This window comes from Sabethes cyaneus, chromosome 2, assembly GCF_943734655.1.
Source record: "Sabethes cyaneus chromosome 2, idSabCyanKW18_F2, whole genome shotgun sequence".
In the NCBI taxonomy this organism is placed as follows: Eukaryota; Metazoa; Arthropoda; class Insecta; order Diptera; family Culicidae; genus Sabethes; species Sabethes cyaneus.
This window is the reverse complement of record NC_071354.1, coordinates 141,678,087-141,689,410: the sequence shown is the minus strand read 5'-3', so window position 1 is coordinate 141,689,410 and position 11,324 is coordinate 141,678,087. Positions and strand designations below refer to the sequence as shown.

Sequence of the window (11,324 nt, the reverse complement as noted above, 5' to 3'; positions counted from 1 at the left end):
TCAAGTCCGTAAAAGACTACCGGTCCGATTAGCGTTTTGTACATCGTCAGTTTTATGCGGCAGCGTATACTCCTTGATCGAAACGTCTTGCGAAGGGAAAAGTAGGCTCGATTTCCAGCTTCAATGCGACGTTGGATCTACTTACTAGTGTTATTGTCGGCGGTGACCAGAGATCCCAAATATACGAACTCATCAACCACTTCCAGTTCATCGCCGTCAATAATCACTGTCCGTGGGAGGCAAACGTTACTTTCTCGGGAGCCTCTTCCTGCCATTTATTTGGTTTTCAACGTATTAATTTGTAACCCTATCCTCCTAGCCTCCGTTTTTAGTCCGGCGTAGATTACCTCCGTCGTCCCACGGTTTCTAGTAATGATGTCGAGGCCGTCTGCAAAGGCTAGGAGTTGGCTACTCTTGCTGAAGATCGTTCCCCTTGTTTCGATGCCCGCTCGCCGGATCACACCTTCGGTCTTTTCCGGCGGCTCTATTATTCTTCAGCAGACCGATTTCTCGTCGGGTCTCTTCGAGATCGGGAGCCAGTACGCTGCTGTTGTCGTTTTTAGGTACTCCGAGGTTAACTTCCACTGCGTCTCCTGCTGCTATATCGCCGTTGAGGTGTTCATCGAAGAACTGCTTCCACCTGTCGACCACCTCGCGCTCGTTTGTGATTAGATCCCCTCCCTCGTCCCTACACATGTCAGGTTTTGGTATGTGGGCCTTGCGAGTTTGTTTCACCTTCTCGTAAAACTTGCGGGTGTGATTAGCCCGGAATAGTTGTTCGAGCTCCTCACGATCTCTGTCCTCCTTCTGACGCTTTTTCCTCCTCAGGATCGTGGTCAACTCATTCCTCGCTCATCGATACTTGGCCAAATTCTCTCTCGTGGATATGCTCAGATAGTTTTCCCAAGCTCTTTTTTTCCTCTCTATCGCTTCTTGGCATTTCCCGTCAAACCAATCATTTCGTGCACTCGAGGTTTCCACACCTAGCACCGCGGTTGCGGCCTCGTTGACGGCCGAGCGTATCCCACTCCATCCGTTTTCGAGGGTCGAGGCATCTAGCTCCACAGAGGAAGGCAGAGCTATATCCAGTACGCGCGCGTAGTTTTTGGCATTTCGCGGGTTGTCTAGTTGCGAATGCCGAGGAGGGCGACTTTGTCGCGAGGTATAAACCGTCGATAGTTTTGAGCGCACATGTACTACTACTAGGTAGTGGTGCGAGTCAATATCCGCACTCCGTAGGGAGCGTACGTTGGTGATGTTCGAGAAAAACCGGCCCTCGATGACAATATGGTCGATTTGGTTCGAGCTTCGTAGGTCAGGTGATCTCCAGGTAGCATTGTGGATATCTTTGTGAGGAAAGAAGGTGCTGTTGATCACCAAGTCTCGGGAAGCCGCAAAATTGATGCATCGCTAGCCGTTACCGTTTGTTTCGGTGTACAGGCTATGCGGCCCGATCACCGGTCTATACATTGCTTCCCTGCCGATTTGGGTGTTCATCTCCCCGATGACGATCTTGATGTCCCGTGGTGAGCAGCTGTCGTACGTTGCCTCCAGCTGCGCATAGAACCTTTCCTTCTCGTCGTCGTCGTCGTCGTCAACACGCACATCCTTTCGTTGATCGTTTTCCAGTCCATTACGCGATCCTGCATTTTGCCCAACACTACGAAGCCCGTTCCCAGCTCATTGGTCGCTCCACCACTCTGGAAACATTTCTTCCCTGCCGACCTGGGTGTTCATATCCCCGATGACGATCTTGATGTCCCGTGAAGAGCAGCTGTCGTATGTTGCCTCCAGCCTCGCGTAGAACGCTTGTTTCTCATCGTCGGGTATACCATCGTGCGGGCAGTGCACGTTAATGATGCTGTAATTGAAGAAACGGCCCTTTATCCCCAATACATACATTCTCTCGTTGATCGCCTTCCAATCTATCACGCAGTCCAACACTACAAAGCCCGTTTCCAGTTCGTTGGTAGTGCCACCGCTCTGGTAAAACTGGGCCTTTCCGCCACGGTCTTCCATACATTCTCTCCTTTGCGACAGATTTGCTGCAGAGCTCCGATGTCGAGTGGGCGGGGTTCAAGCTGTTCAATCAGCACCCGCTCGCATCCTGCGAAATTTAGCGATCTGCAGTTCCAAGTACCGAGTCTCCATGCGTCGTCCTTGTTCCGTCGCCTAGGTCGATGCCGAGTATTCCGCTCCGAATTTGTTTGAATTTTGTAAGTTATTTAATTTAGGTGTGTAGCCGTACTGGTGCAACACTACCGAGTCTCGCGATGGGGCTGCCATCTTATAGTGCCGAGACTCACTATACCTCCTTCCCGATTAGTATACGACCTTAGTTTCCACCGTGTTTGGTTACCCGATCTCCGGTAAGGTTGCTCGTATTCCGGCTGGTACCACGAGGAGGTCGGGATCGGAGTTGCTGGATAAAAGGCTAACGACCACTATGGGGTCTATATTCCGCATTATCCAGCCATTTACAACGCAAACGCTATTTACACTTTATAATTTGTATGATGCACTGTTTTTGGCTGACCCCTTCTTTCTGATTGTCCACCTGGCTCATGGACTTAAGCTAGCTATAGGTATTTTTTGAATCGTACAATTGCGTAATGCCACAATTCATCCACAAGTAACAATGTTATCCACAATTAAGCCTTGATAAAATTGCAATAAAAACAATCAGCTGTAGAATTGTTATGTGGGCATTCATCACAATGCAAAGGATTTGTGAGCCATTTCCTTTACGACTTCCTTAGACGAGTTTTGGCTACCGCCACCGTTTTTTGTTTGTCAACGGGGTTCGGTGCCTTCCGAACTTGGTATACATGTAGTCCAGAATGTGTCATTGTTTTTTGCATAAAACAAACCAAACCTTTCACTTTCGTATCTTCGTGCAACGTAAGAACTATTGAACTAATAATGTAATGTATATACTGGACACTATCACTTGTTGCTCTTACAAAACCTTTCCCCTTTTTTGCTACATTCCGAATCAAAATGTTTGAGAGAACGTTTGATCTGGCCTTGTTCGGGTCTGTACACAGTGAGGCGACTCCATACAAATGCTGGCCAAGCAAAAAAATCTCTTTAAATCAAGGATAATTTTTCTTTTTCTTCTTCTTCTTCTTCTTCTTCTTCTTCTTCTTCTTCTTCTTCTTCTTCTTCTTCTTCTTCTTCTTCTTCTTCTTCTTCTTCTTCTTCTTCTCCTTCTGCAGAATCACTCGTTTCACGTTTCGTCTTCAATAGTAATATAGCGTTCTCAGAAAGATTTTTCCAAGTACATTTTTCCGTTTCGAAGAAGCTATAAGCTTTATCCGGAGAAATAAGAAGACGAATAATTCTATCACGATTTGTATTTTCACACTCATTTTTGCATGTAAAATATTGTCTTGTATTTTTATCATTATTTTTAGCATAAGGCAATAACCTTATTTTCGTGAGGGTCAATACCGATGTAGTAGCTGGCATTCACGCCTCTCACATCGAGGGCCGTGGTTCAATTCCCAACCCCGCAGAAGTCACGAATGACCCGACTTGTTAAAGTGACTATAATTAAACAAAAGAAACTTATTTTTGTGCTTCTTCTGTCATTCGTCCTATCAGCAATATAGTTGTCTAGATTCATTTATGACCGCGAATTCAAATTCTTTGCATTGCACTGGACGTATTATATGAGGACTATACCCTGACATAAAGGTTTTTGGTATACAAACAATAAGTTTCTAATTTTTCTGAAATAATGTGTTCAAGAACTTGCTATAAGAAAATTTCTCAACCTCTAATTAATTTCATATCAATACCCGTAATTTCAGAACTAATACCAGGATTGGGATAAGATCTTCGAGCTGTGTTTCCGTCATTACTATCGCTGTATCCTCCAGATTTCCATCAACCTCTAAAATCTAGTCAATATGCAATATAAACCATACATCCGAAGCAGCTTATCCAACTATGTAAATGAGATATCCCATAATTAAGATATCCTATGTTTACTTTGAGTGTTTGCATTTTGTCTATATTGTTGAATTCTGATATAGTAGCCTTACAAGCGTAACATCTATGTCCTGCGCTACTCTGCGCTAAATGAGACTATAACCATTTGAAAGCTCATATTTTACGCTAACTTTAACCGGTAGTGTCAATAGTGGCGAACCTTGGCTTTAAAACTTTTAAGCGTGTTTTACGCGAAAATATGGCACTTTTATAATGATAATTAAAATTGTGGCATACTATGATAAAATTACTGCATACTCAATTAATGGGCTTTATTCAGCACTATTTTTTGAAGAACTTTTCCTTAGATACCGTTGAAATCCGAGCTACCATTAGACCTCTAGCATGTTTTGAAATATTGGCTAATTTTTCAACAAAACGCTAAAACATGCTGAGATAGCATACTTTCAAGATTCATAGAAAATTCAAATTTTGTTATATTGATCTAAAATTTTGGATTTGAACACTTCAATAGTATAGAATCACAGGAAAAATACAACGGAGAGTCGAAATGAACTTTCATTTTTTGGCTGCTGGCCAGCGGTTCCCCACTGTGCTGTGGTGCCACGTTTCCTCTACCATCCTTTCGCTTGGTAGTCCTAAACTCCTTTAACATTTTATTTAATGCGCTACGGCTGAATGTTCGATTTCAAGCCGTTTATCCATCGATCCATCGATGAGAAGATTTTCGGAGTAAGCACCTATATTTTTTACGTACTTTTTCATGTCTCATAGATATTGCTGAAATCTCTCAATTAACTTTAATGAGAATCCGCTGAACTACTCAGAGTTCTGAGCTACTTTTATAAAAAGTTACAAACAAATGAGTGTATCAAATTGTTTTTCGAATGCAGCCTTTAAAGTATCTATAACTTTAAGGCGACGTATTGAATCAACAAGATATATTCGGACAAGTTATAGGAGTTATGCAGTCATTTGAAATTTTATGGAAAAGGTAGATAAACGCAAATAACATATGAAAAGGTCAAATCTATACCTATAAAAATGGATTTCTGTCTCTCTGTCCTTATGTTCCTTATAGTATCGAAAACTATTGAACCGATCGGCGTGAAAATTTGCATGTAGGGGTTTTTGGGGCCAGGGAAGGTTCTCTCGATGGCAAAAGACCCCTCCCCCACTAAGAGGGGGGGGGGGCTCCCATACAAATCTATGCCTATAAAAATGGATTTCTGTCTGCCCTATGTTTCTTATAGAATCGAAAACTACTGAACCGATCGGAGTGAAAATTTGCATGTAGGGGTTTTTGGTGCCAGGGAAGGTTCTAATGATGGTTAGAGATCCCTCCCTCCACTAAGAGGGGGGGCTCCCATACAAATATATACCTATAAAAATGGATTTCTGTCTGTCTGCCCGAATGTTCTTTATAGAATCGAAAACTACTAAACCGATCGGCGTGAAAATTTGCATATAGGGGTTTTTGGGGCCAGGGAAGGTTCTTATGATGGTTAGAGACCCCTCCCCCCACTAAGAGGGGAGCCTCCCTTACAAATGAAACACAAATTTCTGCATAACTCGAGAACTAATCAAGCAAATGGAACAAAATTTTACAAGTGGGTGTTTTTGTAGGCAATTTTTTTCTATGGTGAATTGAGGCCCCTCCCCTCATTAGGAGGGGAATATTGACCCCTCTCCTTTTTAAGAGGGGGGGGCTTCCATATCAATGAAATACAAATTTCCTCATAACTCGAGAACTAATCAAGGAAATGGAACCATATTTGACATGTGGGTGTTTTTGGAGACAAGAATTTTTTCTATAGTGAATTGAAATCTCTCCTTACTTTAGGAGGAGGGGCTCCTATACAAATGAAATACAAATTTCCTCATAACTCGAGAATTAATTAATCAAATGGAACCATATTTGGCATGCGGGTGTTTTTGGAGGCATGAATTTTTTCTATGATAAATTAGGACCTCCCTTTTTAGGAGGGGGGGCTCCCATACAAATGAAATACAAATTTCCTCATAACTCGAGAAGTAATCAAGCAAATGGAACCAAATTTGGCATGTTAGGGGTTTGGAAGCAGGAATTTTTTTAATGATGGTTTGAGACCCCTCACCCCTATGGTAGGGGGATAAGGACTCTTATACAAATAAAACAGAAATTTTTGCGTAACTCAAAAACTAATCGAACTCGAGAAATTTTAGACTCTTTCATAAAACATTAATCAATAACAAGACCACCAAAAACTATCAATTGTAACATTAGATAATTCAGCACGAGACGGCCACAGGCCGCGAGTGTTGTCGGCCACCTGCCGTCGGAAGCGTCGGTCACTGCTGGGGGCAGCCCCCGTAGAGATCACCTCTATCTAGGTTTATTTATTTTCCTAGATCTACTGACCTCTATTACATTCCTGCAGTTGGGTCACCACTGCGAAATGGTACTTTCTACGAAAAAATTTTCCGTGAAATGGTACATCCCGCGTAAGGTTTTTCGCGAAATGGTATTCTGCGAAACTCTATATTCCGCGTTATGGTCAACCGAGAATTGGTGTTCCGCAAAATGGTATTCCACGAAATGGTTTATAATGATGGCGAATATTTAAATGCTATCCGCATGGGGGGCATGCTATCCGCAATGCAATGGGGGGAGTTGTTTTCTACTTTACTGTGAGAAAAATTTGGAGGAAACACCCATGAACTCTCCAGAAACTTGCAAAACTCGAGATTGTGACAAAGGTCATCCGAGATTCACGATTTATGTACAACACAGTTTAATTTGTGGCAATACGAAGTTTGACGGGTCAGCTAGTATTATATATATTTTTATTAGGACTTTTTTTTTATTTTCGAAAAACTGTTAATTTTTGTTTCAGTGTTTATATTTTTGATGATTAAATTAGAAATCAGTTACCTAGTTACTTTGTTTCCATGAAACACGTAGGTAAAGTTTAATTCACATCAAACAAGTTTACTTCAGATTACAGCTTTTTTAGAACGGTTTCGTGTGAAATTGCTCAGCTGAAGTTGGCTTGAAAGGATCTGTTAAACAAATGAAGCAAGTTACTACATTACAGGAAACGAACGCAAGGGAAAATAAGTTTCATTTATTTCTTCCGACGATGTTGGGCTCTGGTTATCCTGATTAAGTGGGATAGTGAGGAATTCTGCCATACAAAACATGCTGATTGAGACATAATCTGTTGAAGTAACTTTTTAGATAGTTGCACAACATTGCTTCCATAAATACAGAATAAGTGTGTATCCTACTCTCGACATCTCCTCAAAATGAGTTATCTCATTCAACTGTCCACAGAAAAATTCGATATTATTGAGAACTACATTTGTCTTTTTCCTTATCTATTCCAGAGGCGCTAAAGTGGCAAGCACACAAACTGTTATCGTACTGACACCCAGGCGCTTCTTTAGCAGTTAGACTTTTTTGGTGTATACCTAATTAAAGAAAATACAATATTACTTTTTTTCTGAGAACTAAACACTATCTATCCTGCTTATAGACACTAAGCGCTTGCTGTAATTAATAATACGTTGTCATACTAATAATAATGTGCAGTTTTATAATCGAACCTATTACCTACGTAGTTTAAGTCAATGGCAACAATCATGATTGAAGCTCCAATATCTTTTCGGCACACAAACTGACGTAAATTACTTGCTCCCTGCCATGTTATCACTTGTTTCTGCCTGTTCTGCTATCGCAATCAAAAAAGAATTCGGCCTTTCTGAGTGGTTCAGAATGGTAGTTATTATCGAAACTTACCGCGGAATTCACGTGTGTACTTGAACTTCTCTTCACATTATGTTACAGAGTACGATAAAAGTTTATTTGGCACTATCAGTCATTAGTTCATTTATTCTTCCGATCTCAAATGCACCGGATGCAATTTGTGAACGAATCGACTTTAACGATTTTACTTCGTATAAAATTAGTCAGTGTTCTGATGGAAATAAAGAAATACTACGTCTTGCATCTTATGCTCGAACGACCAAGTTCAAACCGTATCGACCAAATGTCGTATATTACCTTTCGAATCCACTTCCGGGAATCAATTGCTGTGAGACGATAGAAAGTTTTTTCGTCAATTCTTATACGAATATAAGAATGATTTACCAACTGGTTTTTCGGACGGTATCGACTTTAACTGTTAGGATACTCGACTTAGATCAAGTCGATGGCCGTGGAAACCCGACAGTGGCGCAAAGGTGGGTAACACAACAACCAACGCAAAATTGGAACCTATTCAATGGAACTGTTGTTAAGGAAATCCGACGAGCAAAAATTCAGATCGAAGTGGATATGAGTGCCGATGGAGAAATAGCCATTGAATATATAACAGTATTTAATCCGCTGGTGCAAGAACAATTTTGCATGGAATTGGACGAAAATTATATTCCGCCATCTCACACTACTACTCCAACCACTGTAACTTCGACACGCCGAACTAGCCCAACAACAACAACAACGAATACGATACCAACTACTACCATTACTACCTCTACTATTACCCCTACTACTACTCCTACTACCACCACTACTTCTACTACTACTACTTCTACTACAACCACTTCTACTACAACCACTACTACTCCTACTACAACTAGCACTCCTAGTACTACTACAACTGCTCCCACTACTACTACCTCTACTACTCCTACTACCATTACTACTACCTCTACTACTCCTACTACCCCTACTACTACTGCTCCCATTACTACTTCTACTACTACTGCTACCTCTACTACTACTATCCCCACTACTACTATCCCTACTACTACTACTACTACTACTGCTCCTACTACTCCTACTACTACTACTACTACTTCTACTACTGCTCCTACTTCTACTATTACTAACTCCACTACTGCTTCTACTTCTACTACTAGTGACCCCACTACCACTTCTACCACAACCATTACATCCACTACGTTACCATCATCAATTTCTACACCAACAACTAGTACAACCATTACACCTTTGCTAACTACCTCGACAACACCTGCAACCACCCTGACTACAACCATAACCATTGAACCTGCAACCACCTACACAGCATCTACTACTTCTATTCCTACAAGCACCGCTACTAGCCCCGTGACTACTAGCATAACTTCTACAACTACAATGTCACAGGAATCACCAACAACATTCGTACCTACATCTTATTTCACTACAACTACGAAACCTACATTCGAAACTACTGTGACAAAACCAGTGGCTACCGTTTCTACTACTACCGTTATAGCAACTACACCTCTTACCAGCGTGACGGCTACTAAATCTCTAACAGTAACAACAACAACTGTTACAACTTCTAGTACTACTACATCACGAGAAACAAGTTCTACGGCAAGTACTTCGCCTATTCCTATACCTTCTACAACGACTCTTCCCATAACCACAACATGGATAACCACAACATCACTAAAACCAACAAGTAGTGCACTCAACTCCGCTACGAGTACGTTTAGCTCCGGTACAACAACGATTTCGCCGGAGCACGAAACTACAACCACAGCGTTGTCCACCCGTCGCACTAGAACAACTACTAGACGAACTACCAGAACGACAACCGAGGAAATTACTTCTGCGGCTTCGACAACGTCTGTCGAAGTAACAGCGAGTCCAACAACCGTGTCTGAAACAACAACTCCAACTGCAACCTCGGATACTACACTTTCCATGTATGAAAGTGAAACCACTAGGACATCAGAATCAGCTACAGATACATCAAGAACATTCACAACAACAGAAGAATCGGAAACCCAAACCCAGTCAACAACACAGCCGCCATCTTCATTCGCACCTAACCCTACCTTAGCTCCCCAAGCACAAAAGGCATCTGATGAAACCAGCGCCATTTGGATCTCCGTGGCCGGCATCTTCCTCATGCTGTTCGTCATTATATCCGCAATCGGAGTCTATCTATACGTTAGCTGCCGAGAGATAAGCCAAGTGGTTGCCAAAGAGTTGGACGACTATTCAAGCCACAATGGACAGCTTCCGAGTGCCGTTAATTGTTACGTAACTCCACAGGTCCTGGCCGATTTTCACCAGCAAAGACAGCTGCAGCAAACCAGGCAGAGCCGTACCCACAAACGACCGCGCGAAAGTATGCTTTCAACGACCAGCGATAACAGCAGCTACTTTGCCAACGTTAAACAGCGTTACACCAAGGAGCTTATCACACCCAGCGCTAGCAGACCGTACTCGTTAGCCGAAGAAATCAAGAAGACGAGGCTTAAGAATAGGCTTAATAAATTTTAGCATTTTTTGTAACTATTCTCATAAGTTATTAGCGATGACAAAAATGAAAGCACCAAACGCCAATCAATCGAAAACGTTGCTTATCAATAAAATAAATAACTTTCTTCTCAGCTGACGAGTTCATTAGCACCTTATACCAGCCGATGTAAACAGTTTGCACTCGACCAGGGTAAGAGGATGTGATTTTTCGGGAAACCAAACCAAGACCAAACAAAAACGGCCGCTTCGTTTCGTCAACTGACCGTGCCAGATTCCGCCGTTTCGCTAATGATAGGTCCCTTTCGCTTTCATGCGAAATGAATAAACAAATTATTGTTATTTAATGTTTGCGTGCCGCAAGCAATCGGATATTTAGTCATCACGGCGGCGGTGGTCAACCATTCATACCTTGTTAGGTTGTTGGGATTCATTATTCTATATAGTAAACGTTAGTGCGTACTACATTGTAAGTCAAAATAAACTAGTTGTTTTTCGATTCGGGTTCTAAGTTTTATACCGGTATCATAACATATATTATTTGATTCGATTGTGAAGCACAGTGCATAATAATTATTGAACTCTGTCATATTTTTCTTCTATGTATTATATAATAACTTTTATCTGACGCAGTTAAAATTTTTAGGGCAAATTAGAAAGGTATATTTTACCATATATTGTCCTTTGTGAATATCGGATTCCATTTTGATTCATCTCGAAGTATTGGCCATGATTCTACATTCCGATCGAGTCCGTTCCGATCTGAAACCATATCCTGAATCCCGTTCGGCGTGTGTACGGCTTGATTCTGATCGAAGTTAACTTTCTGATCGAATGGGTCCGTTCGATATGTAGAATCGAGGTGACTAGCAACTGCAGGTTCTAATTCCAAGTTCTAATTAATAGTGTTAGCAAACTACGTTCGTTCAGGACATCAACATCGTTATGGATAACAGGAGAGAATATTGTTCGTGACCTGTTGGGACGGGAAAACCTAGCCGCTATGACGCTCCAATTTTTGGATATTTTGGAATGACGTTTATGGATAATGGTTTTATGGACAACGGTGCTAACGCCCGAATCGCTGCAAAACCTTCAGCGACCT

General features: G+C 41.7%; 1 protein-coding gene across 1 annotated transcript; it reads left to right on the top strand.

Moving 5' to 3' along the window:
* Positions 1–3,169: 3,169 nt before the first annotated feature.
* Positions 3,170–10,243, top strand: LOC128736097 (uncharacterized; the record flags this gene model as incomplete). Its single annotated transcript, XM_053830577.1, has 2 exons — positions 3,170–3,188; positions 8,490–10,243. Coding segments are annotated over 2 exons (1,773 nt in total), but the record flags the coding sequence as incomplete, so codon positions are not given.
* Positions 10,244–11,324: the final 1,081 nt, after the last annotated feature.